We start from the raw sequence: 13,607 nt of genomic DNA, 5'->3' as shown, positions 1-13,607 counted from the left end.
TGGAGAAATGGCTCAGTGGTTAAGAGCACTGGCTGCTTTTGCAGAGGACCCAAGTTCGAGTCCCAGCACCCACATGGTGGCTAATAACTGTCCATAACTCCTGTTCCAGGGGATCCAACACCCTCCTCTGACCTCTGTAGGCATTGCATGACACGAGTGCACTTACATACATGCAGGCAATACACTCATACACATAAAATAAAAATAATAAATAAAGGGGAAAAATAAATGAAAATAAAAAAAGCAATGGAACACCTTTTTTTAAAAAATATTATTTAAAAAAGGAAGAGACTAAAACATTGGTCTGTGACAAACTGACCCTTAGTTCAGCTGGATCCAAAACTCAACTGTGAAAAAGCAAAGCTTGAAACTTGGAGAATATGTGGAGATTTGTGAAGGAGTGAGAAGTTTTTTAACACAACTCAAGAGTAAGACATTAATCATTTTAATTATATGAAAAATTAAAGCCAGTTTTGGTGAGACACCATGAGTGAGGTATCTCCTGGTGTGCAGAAAATGTGTGGGGGCTACACAGGCAATGGGCTCAGTATCTGAACCCCTGCATCAAGAAGAAACAGGTTGACACAGTGATGAATTGTCAGGTGACCTTTAGCCCCAAAAGTGTGTGTGTGTGTGTGTGTGTGTGTGTGTGTGTGTGTGTGTGTATGTGCAGTTGGAAATGCCCTGGCTTTTGGAAGGGGAACACGATGTAAGAGATTAACTTTCACTGTCACCTGACTAGCCCAGGGCTGTCCCTACCTCCAGGCCTCTCAGGAGAGGCCCTACCCAGGGCCTTCCCTAGACCAGCCCTCCTTCTCTGCCTCCTGCGAATTGTGACTTGTTCAGTAGCTGAACAGGAGAGGCTGACTAAGGTCTTTTGTTCTTTTTTTTATTGGGGGTGGGTTGGTTTTAGTTTAAAAAAATACTTTATTATTTCTATTTTAATGTGTATGAGTGTATTGCCTGCACATATGTAAATGCACCCATGTCATACAGTGTCCATGTCGGTCAGAAGAGAGCATTAGATCTCCTGGAACTGGAGTTACAGACAGTTGTTAGTCAACATGTGGGTGCTGGAAACTGAACCTGGGTCCTCCGCAATAGTGGCCAGTGCTCTTAACTTGCTGCAGACCTCATTGGTACTTTTTCAGCCCTTAGTGAATGAATCCTTGCGTGCTCTGAAAAATCACTTGTCCTGGCTTCCCTTGAAATGCAGGGAACTACTTTGCTAACTGCTGGTCACAGGAACACCTCAGCCCAAGTCAGAAGAATGCCATCCCACTAAGGCATGCTAGGTTTTTGCAGGGAACTGGTCTAGCCCCCAGTGCAGATAAGATGGAATGCAGCTCCCGTGCCCTACTGACCTCAGGACTCTGCATTTTCCTGGTGGCTTCCTTGTGACCACTTGCCTTCGCTGAAGGTTGGTTTGGATGCTATATGCTATACAGGTTCATCCCTGGGATCAGAAGCATCCTTTGGGAGTCAGACCCCAGGATTCTGGCTCTACTTCTGAAACCAGGCAGCAGAAACAATCTTGGCAAGATCCTCCTGCCCCCTCTCTTCCAGATATGGCATCTCAGAAGGAAGTAGGGGAATCCCAGCACTGTGCTGTGCCCACACACTGGGGAACCTTCCTTCTGGAAGGAGGATTTGGTGTTTGATCTCCCCAAGGAGCCATTGCATGTTTTTGTTTCTTTCCAGTTAATTTTTGCAGTATTCATTTTGCCTTAAAAAAAAATCTGTGATTTTTAGGGATTAGCAAAGTATAGATGTTATTTATTTAATTTTTAAAATTTATTTTTTAACTTTTTAAAAACCACACTGGGGAACCTTCCTTCTGGAAGGAGGATTTGGTGTTTGATCTCCCCAAGGAGCCATTGCATGTTTTTGTTTCTTTCCAGTTAATTTTTGCAGTATTCATTTTGCCTTAAAAAAAAATCTGTGATTTTTAGGGATTAGCAAAGTATAGATGTTATTTATTTAATTTTTAAAATTTATTTTTTAACTTTTTAAAAACATTTTATTATTTTTATTTTATGTGTGTCCTGCAGAGGCCAGAAGAGGGTGTCAGATCTCCTGGAACTGGAGTTACAGATGGTTGTTTGCTGCCACGTGGGTGCTGGGATCGAACCTGGATCCTCTGGAAGAACAGCAAGTGTTCTTAACTGCTGAGCCATCTCTCTAGTCCCTTAAATTATTATTTTATGTGCATGAGTATTTTGCCTGCATGTATGTAAGTGCAATGCCATCAGAGGCCAGAACTGGAGTTACAGTTGTTTATGAACTGCCATGTGGGTTCTGGGAACTGAACCTGGGTCCTCTATACACACCCCTAACTACTGAGCCCCTTTCTTCAGCCTTGTGTCCTTTTTTTCCCCCCACTTGTCTGAAATTGTCAGTGTTCTCTTATTTTTCATCCACTGTGATTTTTAAATATATTTTATTATTTATTTATTTATTTTTGGTCCTTTTGAGACAGGGTCTCCCTGTAGCCCCAGCTGGCCTGGAACTCACTATGTAGACCAGGCTGGCCTTGAACTCACAGAGATCGGCCTGCCTCTGCCTCCCAAGTGCTGGGAACAAAGGCCTGCACCACCATGCCCAGCTATTTATTTATTTTTATGTGTATGTTTTGCCTCCATGTATGTAAGTGCACCCATGTTGTGCAGTGCCTGTGGAGGTCAGAAGAGGGCATCGGATCCCCTGGGACTGGAGTTACAGACAGTTGTTAGCCATCATGTGGGTTCTGGGAACCACACCTGAGTCCTCTGCAAGAGCAGCCAGTTCTCTTAAACACTGAGCTATCTCTTCAGCTTCTATTTATTTTTGAGACAGGGTTTCAAGTAGCACAGGCTGGCTTTGAACTTGCTTTGTATTGGAGGATGACCTCAAACTTCTGATTCTTCTGCCTCCACCTTCCAGTGCTGAGATTATAGGCATGCACTACTACATCCAGTTTATAGGGTGCTGAGGATAGAAACTAGGGTGTGGTACATGCTAGGCAAGCACTCTACCAGCTGAACCACATTCCCAGCCCCTTACTTATGAGAGAAGGCTGTTGCCATTCAGCCAAGCAGGCCTGGATCGCCTGTGTTCATAAGACCCTCCCACTTAGCTTCCCAGGTGCAGGGACTGCATGTGCACTATCCTCAGTTTGATCTCTGTGAACTCTGTTTATTGGGGCTAGAGAGACAACTCAGTGATTAAGAGCACTGGTTGTTCTCACAGAGGAAACAGGTTTGGTTCCCAGCACCCACATGGCAGCTAACAACTGCCTGTAACTCCAGTTCCAGGGAGTCTGATGCCCTCATCTGGCTTCTTCAAGCATTGCATGCACATGGTGCACTTACATACAGGCAAAACACATACACATAAAAGTAAATAAAATCTTTATAAAAGTCTGTTTATTTTTATTGCTCATGATTGACTAGCTACAAGTTCTCTTACTAGAGAACAAAAGGAAGATGTAGGCCCTTCAAACCCACAGGAGCTCTGTCCAAACATCCATTAAGAAGAGTAATGTAGGACGCTGGAGAAAAGGCTTAGTACTTTCTTCTTTTTTTTTTTTTTAAAAAGGTTTTTGTTTTTTTTTTTTTTTTTTTTTTTTTTTTTTTTTGTATTTTTAAGACAGGGTCTCCTTTTTTTTGACACAGAGTCTGCCTGTAGCCCCAGCTGGCCTGGAACTCACTGTGTAAACCAGGCTGACCTTGAACTCACAGAGATCCACCTGCCTCTGCCTCCCGAGTTCTGGGGTTAAAGATGTGCCACCACACCTGGCTGAGATGGCTTAGTGCTTAAGAGAATGGCTGCTTTTACAGAGGACCCAGATTCAGTTCTCAGCACCTATGTTGGGCTGCTCACAGCTGCCTATAACTCCAGTTACAAGAAATCTGTCTTCTGGCCTCTGCAGGCATTGCATGCTCATAGTGCACATTCACATAGGCATACACTCATATACATAAAATTTAAAAAATCTTTTTTTAAAAAAATTAATTGTATTTTTATTTCATACAAAATCTTAATCATCTTTATACCCTCTCCCCCATCTGCACCCTCCCATAGGCCCCCACCAGATTTCATACATTCTTTTATTTATGTTAAGACCTATCAAGTCAAGTTCATGTACCCAGAGGTCCCTCAGTGCAAGTTCATCCCCTGGGGACTAGTCAGCCTATCTAGTCACTCCCTTAAATAAGACCAGCTCTCCCTCACCCAACAGTAATCAGCTGCCAGTAGTTCTTCAGGTAAGATTGGGGCCTGCTGCTCATTTCCCCAGTTCTGTACTGGGTTTTTGACTGCTTGAGTTTACATGGGTCTTGTGCATGCTGACACCATTTCTGTAGTTTCATATGAGCAAGGTTCCACGAGCCTGTAAGACTCTGTCTCGATACTGTCATGCAACTAGAAAAAACAAAACAACAACAACAAAAAACTGAAGGCAGCGGGGGGGGGGGAGCAGTATATGCTGGGTGAGGTGGCACACAACTGTAATCTAGTACCTGGGAGGTGGAGACAGGAGGGTCACAAGTTCAAGCCCAGCCTGGGCTAATAGGGGGCTCCTGTCTCAGGAAAATGAGACAAAGCAGTGTCACTTCAGACTAAGGAGTACACCTCAAGAGCCCATGGACTACTGGAAGTGACACTAGTGCCAGACCCTGGTGCACTGTTTTTTCCTGTGCACGTATGTCTATAGTAATGTGTTAGTTAGGCAGCAGCGGGAGTACCTGATAAGACAGAAGTTTCAGCAGCACACTGTGAGATACGCTGGGAAAGTGGCCTCTTTCAGAATGCCTTCCTGTGCTGAAGTCATGCTTGTGACTAAGGAGACCCTGCACAGGCACTGTGATAGCCTGGGTGAGGCTGAACTAGAAGTGCACAGGTAACGCCTTGTGTGGATTGGGGCTTCTGTGGTAGTAAGTTGAAGGCCATCCCTTCTTCCTCGCATGTGTAGCCTCTTGAGTGGTGGCTGGAGTTTGGGGGAAAAGGAAGGAACTTAGACCCCTTATCTCAAGGATCAGGTAGGTGGCTCATACCATTGTACTCCCTCTGTCTCTGTCTTTTAGCCCCAGATCTGGGAGCACCCCTCAGGATGTCCTTTGATTTGGGATGTGGCCGTGTATAGGTGGGTGTCCTGGTGGGTGGAGCTGAGGATGAGGAGCTGTGGACTGGGCATAGGGCTACAGAGTGATTACCCTAGTCACAGCAGGGGAAAGGCACTGGCCTCCTGTACAGCCAGGTCTCTGAACCTAGGGGTCCCACTGATACCAGACAGGCCTGTAGAGAACTACCTGCAAAGCCAAGCTGCATGTGCAGGGTGAGTACCTGTGTTTCATAGGCTTGTCTGATGTTCTAGCTCTCGGGTCTAAGACTTGGCACTTTTCATCATCCCAGGAGTTGGTGTTTCTGCACAGAGCTTCCCCCAAACCCTTATCTGAAGACAGGCATCCCAGCTTGTCCAGCATGAGGTGTGTCAGCACAATGGTCCAGGCTGATAGATAAAAAGTAACTGTATGACGAATAGGGTTGATCAGGAGAAAGTAGAATTTATTAGCAAAGGAACACATGGGTCAGATTCCCTTCCAGGCAGGTAAAATGTCTGCTCAGGTGGTAAGCTGGGGTCTTTTAAGGGTGAGTCTTCTGCTTCCTGCAGAAGGTGGGAAGATGTATTTTTTTAAAGTTGGGTGGGTGGGGAGTGGGAGAGCGGATCTGTTAAAACCTGTCCTCTTTAGAGATCAAAGGGGAAGCCTGCTGTGTTGGCCAAACAGTGGAGAAAAGTCTGCTTCTCTTGACTTCAAAGACTAAGGTGCTTATCAGCTAGGTTCCCTTTTCTCAGGAGCATGAGAAGTCCTTGAGACCCTGCTGGTGAGGGGGCAGGGCTATCTGAACCTTAACACAGGCCATCTGTTCTTTGTCATGGACCCTGATGCCATGCATTCCCAAGGCCTCCATCTAGTGGGTCCTTTGTGGACTCTAGACCTGGGCTTCAACTGTCCTGCTTTTCTGTGGCCCGTTATACCAGTTGGACAGCATTCTTCCTCAGTCTTTCATACTTCTTCTCTTCTGTCTTTCTCTCTTTGAAACAGGGTCTTGCTAAAATCTCTGATTGGTCAGGAACTTGCTGGGATTGCAGAAGTGTGCCTTACTGCTCAGCTAGTTCGTTCTTTTTCGTTTGGGGTTGTTTGCAGGGCCAACCTGGCCTCCATGGTGGTTTATAACAAAGGGTGACACTTCCCTACCTCCCCTCAGCAGATGTGGTTTTCCTGCATGCTGTTGCTAGTGGTAGATGCTTTTGACACTTGTCCTTAATTTGTAATTGGAAGCAAACAGGTGGAGTTTCAGTATGTATGATGTAGAACATATACATGTTCATTATGGGAAACATGAAGAATGACAGGTTATAAAGTTCAAAATCATAGCTACCTGGTGACCACACAGCTGCCTTTGTGGCTCTTCCCTGGCTTGACATTAGAACTCTGGGGCTCTGCCTTGTCCAGGGCAGGCAAGGTGCTAAGGTTGAGCCTAGGTGTAAAGCTATGAGGTTGCAAAGATGTGGATGTCCCTGGGAGAGGGCTAGGGTGGGGCACTCCTGGGAAGAAAGACTGTGCTTGGCCCTGACCCAGCCTGTGCACAGCAGTCAGATCTAATGATTTTTGGGTGGTATTGAGCTAGCTGGGCTTCCGGGGGAAAGTGGAGAGTGCCATGGATTAATGTAATCCTCCCCTTGGAGACCATCTCAGTGCCCTGAAGTTCAGAGCAGAAGTTTAGCATGACTATTTTTGGAAGCCAGTCCAAGCTTCTGTGTAATTGGGCCAAGGTCATACAGTACTTCTCTTCAGATCTTCCCTGTCACTCCCGCTCAGTCCTCTCCCTCTGCTGAGCCTCTGGTAGAACTGGGGCCCTGACCACCTGTGTGCCCCCTTTCCCAAAGAGCCAGCATGTAATCCTTGAGTGTGCGAGGTACAGCAGCAGAGTTGAAGATTCTAGGTCAGCCTGGGGTACTGAGTGAGATCTTGTCTCAGTCCACCACTAGGTTGGGAGTGGAGATCCAGGCTGGGAGTGGAGGTTCAGGAAATCCCAGCATTCCAGGCAGAGGCAAGCAGATCTCTGAGATGAGTTGGAGACCAGCCTCATCTACACAGAGTTCTAGGCCAGCCAGGGATACAAAGTAAGACCTTGTCTCAAACAACAAACAACATCCCCCTCCAACAACATACAAACAAAAACCAACCAAAAAAAAAAAAAAGGAAAAGAGCAAATGGCAGAAAGGATCCAGAGGCTCAAAGAAGAGTATCAAAAAGAACGCTTATTTTGTTTATTATTTATGACTCTGTCTCAACCAAAATGTTAAATGAACTTGGCTAGCTCATCCCGTCATGACAGATGTCCACTGTGTGTGAACTACATGAATGGGGCACTGTTGGTGTGCAATGAATGTGACACATTTTTCTATTTTCTCATAGATTACTGGATGACTTAATGATTTGTTACATAAATTAAGTATTAAAATTTATAACAGCACAGGATGGAGAGAGAGATGGCTCAGTGGTTAAGAATACTGGCTGCTCTTGCAAAGGATCCAGGTTTAGTTCCTAGAACTCACATGGTGGTTAACATCATCTGTAATTCCAGTTCCAGGGGATCTGATACCCTCTTATGGCCCGAGGCATTGCACACATGCGTTTTCTTACATTCATGAAGGCAAAACACACATATACACACACAAACAAAAAAGCACATGCCTTTAATCCCAGCACTTTGGAGGCAGAGGCAGGTAGATCTCTGAGTTTGAGGCCAGCCTGGTCTACATAGTGAGTTCCACACTAGCTGGGGCTACAGTGAGATCCTGACTCAAAAAGACCAAAAAACAAACAAAACAAAACAAAACAAAAACCCAACACAAAACAAAAAAAACAAACTGGTAACAAATCACATTAACAAGTTAAACTAAATAGAAGGGCTAGTGAGAGGCTCAGTGAGTGACCACTTGCCACTGATCCTGATGACCTGAGGTTTTTGGTGTTTTTTTAATTTTGTGTGTGTGAGTGTATTGCTTGCATGTACGTAGGTGCACCCATGTTGTGCAATGCCCCAGGAGATCAGAAGAGGGGGTCAGATCCCCTGGAACTGGAGTTATGGACAGTTGTTACCCTCACGTGGGTGCTGGGAATTGAACCCGGGTCCTTTGCAAGAGCAGTCAGTGCTATTAACCGCTGAGCTGTCTCTCTGGCCCCCTGATGACCTCAGTTTTATCCCCAGGACCCACATGGTGGAAGGAAAACCAGCTCCAGAAAGTTGTCCCCTGACCTCTACCTGGAGTATGTTGTGGCTCACATGCCTGTACACAATGAATAAATAGTTGTAAAATTTTAAAGTAATGGAATTTTAGTAAGAAACCCGAAAGTATTTTGCTAAGACAGCTGTCTTGTATGTCTTTAATCCCAGAATTCAGAAGGCAGAGGTGGGGGAACTCTGTGAGTTCAAGGCTTTCATGGTCTACACAGTGAGTTCCAGGCCAGCCAGGGCTACATAGTGGGACTCTGTCTCAAAACAAAACAAAAACAAACAGAAGAAATACTATTGGAAGCATTTGTCAGTGACTGTGAATTTTATTCTTATTATTGTAACGTAAAATCTACCACCCTAACCCCTCCCTCCCTTGTCCCTCCTATATGCCCTCCCTCCCTCATATAACCCAGGCTAGTCTCAAACTCAGTATGTAGGCAAGTGCTACATCTCCCAAGTGCTGAGATTACAGGTGTGTGCCACCAGGCCTAGTTTTGTACAGTACTAGGGATCAAATTCCAGGCTTCATGTATGCTAGGCAAGTACTCTACCAGCAGAGCTACAACCCCAGCCCCCAGAACTTTTACAGGAAACCAAGCTGGACTGTCCCCATTGACCACTAACTTACATTTCCCCCATCCAGCCCAGCTCTGACTCATGGCCATGGGACTTCATGGAAGTACAATCACACATTATCTCACTAAGTTGATGTCCTCAAAGCTCCTCCATGGCATAGCTTAGGTCAGAATTTCCTTTCTCAGGTGACTGAGTCCTTTTTAGGGGCCTTTCCTTTTGAAACAGGGTCTCATGAAGTTATCTTGGTCAGCTTTGATCTTACTCTCTAGCTCAATCTGGCACTGAACTTGTGATCCTCCTGCCTCAGCCTCCCAAGTAACTGAGAGCATGAGTTTATGTCATTTGAGTCAATTCCTCTTTTCTTTTCCCCACTGTGTGGCAGATTACTACAGCCCAGCTATGCTGGGCTTGAAGACAGATCAAGAGGTCCTGGCAGAGCTAGTGAGGATGAAGCTGCCAGCAGTTGCAGCCTTAATGGATGACCATGGTGTGTTGTGGACCTTGCTGGTGTCCCGCTGGTTCATCTGCCTGTTCGTGGACATCCTACCTGTGGAGGTGAGCACCTTGATCAACCTCAGGAAATGTGTGGGCTGCTGTGGAAGTGATAAGGCATTTCTGTGTCTCTACAGACCGTGCTTCGAATCTGGGACTGTTTGTTTAACGAAGGCTCCAAAATCATCTTCCGGGTTGCTCTGACCTTAATTAAGCAACACCAGGAGTTTATATTGGAAGCTAACAGTGTTCCAGATATTTGTGACAAGTTCAAGCAGATTACCAAAGGGGACTTTGTGACCGAGTGTCACACATTCATGCAGGTGAGTTCTGGGTTACTTGATCTGTATGTTGGCTCTGGAGGGCTCTACCCCACCCAGCAGTCATGCCATGCGTCCTGACTCCCCCTCTGGGTCTCTCTCCCCATGAAGGACTCTCTCCTTCTTTGAGCTATGGCCATTGTTGATCTGGAATCCAGTGGCAGCTGTCCCTCTTTCTCTCCTCTCATGCATCTGCAAAGCTGCGAACCATTGGCTGAGGGGACGGCACAGTCCCTCTGACTTCATGTCTGAGGCCACTGTTGTCCACCTGGAAGGGTTGTTCTGGTTCACTCTGGCTGGAGGTTCTAAAATGAGAACACAGACCTGCTGACCTAGACTCTGGTTTCCTTAGGGCTAGGGAGAGAGGGAGGCCTGTCAGTGAGGCTTCCATATCTTCAGCTAGCAGAGTCTAGCTCCAGGCTCTGCTGACCACTAGCCTTCAACAGGCCAGAACCCCCTACTCTGGGGGGTTGTAGTCTTCCTAGGAGGGCAGCTCATGAGGCCAAGGACTGTCACTGGGTCCTGACTGGTAGACTGTATGAACCAACTCAGAAGCTGCTAAGTGTAAGGTAGCAGTAAGGCTGGGCAAGGCCTAGGCTGGAGGATGAGGGGCCAGCAGAGCCCATAGCTGAGTGACCCTGGCAAGCTCTAGTGCATGGCAGAATCTGAGGGGTCCTTTCACATTTTTTTTTTTTTTTTGAGACAGGGGTTCCCTGTAGCTCTAGCTGGCCTTGAACTCATAGAGAAAAAAGCTTTGAGACAAGTTTTTTCACTATGAAGCTCTGGCTGGCCTGGAACTTGCTGGGTAGACCAGGCTGGCCCAAACCTCTCAGAGATCAGACTGTCTCTGCCTCCTAGGTACTGGGGTTAAAGGCATGTGCCACCATGCCCCCAGCACATTTAAACTTTTTTTGGGGGGGGTGTCTTTTTGAGACAGGGTCTCCCTGTAGCCCCAGCTGTCCTGAAACTCGCTATGTAGACCAGGCTGGTCTCGAACTCACAAAGATGCACCTACCTCTGCCTCCCAAGTGCTGGGATTAAAGGCGTGCGCCACCACACCTGGCTCTTTTAATTTAAAATATTTTATTTATGCTGGACACCTGGTGGTGCACACCTTTAATCCCAGTGCTCCGGAGACAGAGGCAGGTGAATCTCTTTGAGTTTGGTCTATATAGCCAGTTTCAGGCCCACTGGGGCTACAGGGAGACCCTGTCTCAATAAGACAACGTATTTTATTATTTTTATGTGTATGAGCGTATTGCTGGCATGTATGTAAGTGCACCGAGTCATGCAGTGCCCAAAGAGGTCAGGAGAGGCCATCAGATCCCCTGGACCTGGAGTTATGAACAGTTGTTAGCCACCATGTGGGTGCCGGGAACTGAACCTGGGTCCTTTTGCGAGAACAGCCAGTGCTCTTAACTGCTGAACCATCTCTCCAGCCTGTTTTTGTGTGTGTGTGTGTGTCTATGTGCCATATGAGTGACTGTGGGGGCCAGAAGAGGGCGTTGGATCCCTTGGAGCTGGGGTTACAGGGGATTGTGAGCCCCCTGATGTGGGTGATAAGAACTGAATTTGAGTCTTCTACAAGAGCATCAAGTGCCCTCTTTTTTTTTTTTTTCTTTTTAAAGACAGGATCTCCCTGTAGCCCCAGCTGGCCTGGAACTCACAGAAATCCACCTGCTTCTGCTTCCAGAGTGCTTCGACTAAAGGCATGCGCCACCACACCCAGCCCACGTTTAAACTTATTTTGAAATAATTACAAATTCAGATGATGTGGCAAAGGTCTTTGGGGCTCCGCTCCTCCACTTTGGTTAGCAACCCAGAAAGAAGGCACTGGTGCTGGAGCAGTGGATGCTGCTGGTGAGTGAGTAGCAGTGTTCAGGATGCACAGCTGCACTGGGCTAGGAAAGCTGTGACTGGCTTTCTCTCTACTGCTCTTGGCTACAGGTGGCACCAGGAAGTGGCCTGGGTGCAGGGAGAGTGGACCTTGACCATGAGTTTAGACTAGGTGCTGAGCTTCTGCATTGTAGCATGCTCAGGCAGAGGCCACTCCACTGCTGTCTACTGTCTAGAGCACAGCCAAGGAGGTGTACATACAGCTTCACATACAAACCTACCTGTGGAGTTCTCTACATTGGGAAAGCTTGTCTACTGGAACTGGCTGTGACTACCAGGGACAAGAGCTGCCTCCAGAGGCCTGGCGCCCACCCTGAGGTTGTGATTGGGCCAGAGGATATTCTCATGGAAATCTAAGCAGGTGGCAGGACTGTGGCCTCAGGCAGGCCTGGTTGGGACTAGAGCCTGGAGAGACCCTGCAGGTTATGAGGGAAATGTGATGGTTGCCAGAGGCTTTGTCCAGAGGAATTGGAGACAAGAAGTCTCCAGCCTGAGTTGAAGGTCCCAGCAGCAGTGGTCAGAGGAGACTTCACTCTCTGTCCACCGTGAAATGAAGGCAGAAGGCCTTCGGAAGCCTGCTGCTGGCAAGACAGACCATCAGGGCATAAACTTCAGTGTGTGTGCCTTGTGAGTTTCCTCACACACCTGGGTTGGTTCTGGCTAGCACTGGCCAAAGTGGGTGCAGTTTCCTCAGTGGGAGACAGGAACCTGTGGTGGTACCCAGCAGGGACCCTGGGAAATGACTCCATGGCCACTGTGTCCCACTTTTCACTTGGTTATGCCACCGAAGACAAGCCAGGGAGTTCTGGGTGTGGTGAAGCAGGCTTCTTGGAGTTGGTGCTTCATTCAAAAGTTAAATATAGCAGCAGCATGCAATCCTGGGCTTCCCCAGAACCAGGATTCAGGGTGCAGAGGATTTGTCCCCGGCTGGACAATTTAAATTTGCATGAGAGTGAACCAAGGAACAGTTTGAGGTTGCTTGAGGGAGACAAGGTGAGGGGGCTGACTCCCTTAGGAGAGATTCCCAAGGATTGCCTCCAGATCTGCAGGCAGGTCTTTCTCTACATGAAGCGCAACCTACTCCCAAGTCACTGTGCAGGAAGGCTCCTTGGCATGGAGTGGTTGCCACACAGTTCCTGCTCCCATGAAGGCAGTGCTATAAAATCACTGTGTTCTGTGCTTTTCAGTTATCTTTGGAGTCATAAATTAAATAACACATTTCAGTAAGATGGCTCATCAAATGAAGGTACTTGTCACCATGCCTGCCATCTTTTGAGTTTGGTTCCTGGAACCAAGACAGCCTCTCTTAGTGCTTCTTGGAGAGTAATTAGATTCTTCTCTCAGAAGTTGGAATGATTCCTCCCATTGTACATTCTACAGGCTTAGGGCCCGTATGTTCTCCCCACACAGGCCCTGATATGCATGGGCTACATTTATGGGTAGAGGTTTAAGTATGCTCTATGTGATGGACCTTGGGTCAGGTTAGGTTTGGATGCTAGATGAGAACAATCTCAGAAGCTTTCCTGTGGTGATTAGTTTGCTCTTAAGGACACAGCATCAGGAATGCCCAGGCCCACTTACCATCACCTGAAGAGCTGGCTGGTCCCTGTTCACCTGGCATTCCTGTGGCATTTCATCATCCACTCCTGTGGATGGCTATGGCAGGGCCAGAAGCTCCCTAGTCATTCCAGACCATTGCCAGAACCAGACCCTGAGCAACAACCCCAGAAACCCACAAGGATGCAGATTCAGCTAAGCAGAGCTACACATGTCCCCCAGGGTCCTGTTGCTTTGCATCTGTACCTCAAGGTTGCAGCTGTCAGTATTCTGACCCTGAATTTGCAGAAACCAAAGACCAAGTGAATTCAACACTATGGAAGTCTCAGGGTAAGCCCATCTAATGAAAGAATCTGTGCTGCCATGCCCTCTTGGAGACTGAATCCTCACACCAGGCCTTAACAAGCCCATCCCCCAAAAGCCCTATTACCCTCACTGGTGTGTCAAGTACACATCAGGAACAGCCGAATTCTGTACACAGGT

At 47.1% G+C, this 13,607-nt stretch overlaps 1 protein-coding gene across 3 annotated transcripts in view; it reads left to right on the top strand.

Moving 5' to 3' along the window:
• Grtp1 (growth hormone regulated TBC protein 1) overlaps positions 1–13,607 on the top strand; it is a 37,696-nt gene that overhangs the window by 23,073 nt on the left and 1,016 nt on the right. For 2 of the 3 annotated variants that reach the window (XM_029553715.1, XM_029553717.1), the window contains 2 exons: positions 9,242–9,414; positions 9,489–9,674. In XM_029553715.1, the coding sequence (XP_029409575.1) occupies positions 9,242–9,414; positions 9,489–9,674 (359 nt within the window). Of the gene's footprint in view, positions 1–9,241; positions 9,415–9,488; positions 9,675–13,346; positions 13,455–13,607 lie in introns of all 3 variants that reach the window. The other variant, XM_029553716.1, reaches the window with a different exon arrangement.

Source organism: Nannospalax galili, unplaced genomic scaffold (genome assembly GCF_000622305.1).
Source record: "Nannospalax galili isolate Female #2095 unplaced genomic scaffold, S.galili_v1.0 scaffold744, whole genome shotgun sequence".
NCBI classification, from domain to species: domain Eukaryota; kingdom Metazoa; phylum Chordata; class Mammalia; order Rodentia; family Spalacidae; genus Nannospalax; species Nannospalax galili.
The sequence above is the reverse complement of the archived record's forward strand: the minus strand, read 5'-3'. Positions and strand labels throughout refer to the sequence as shown.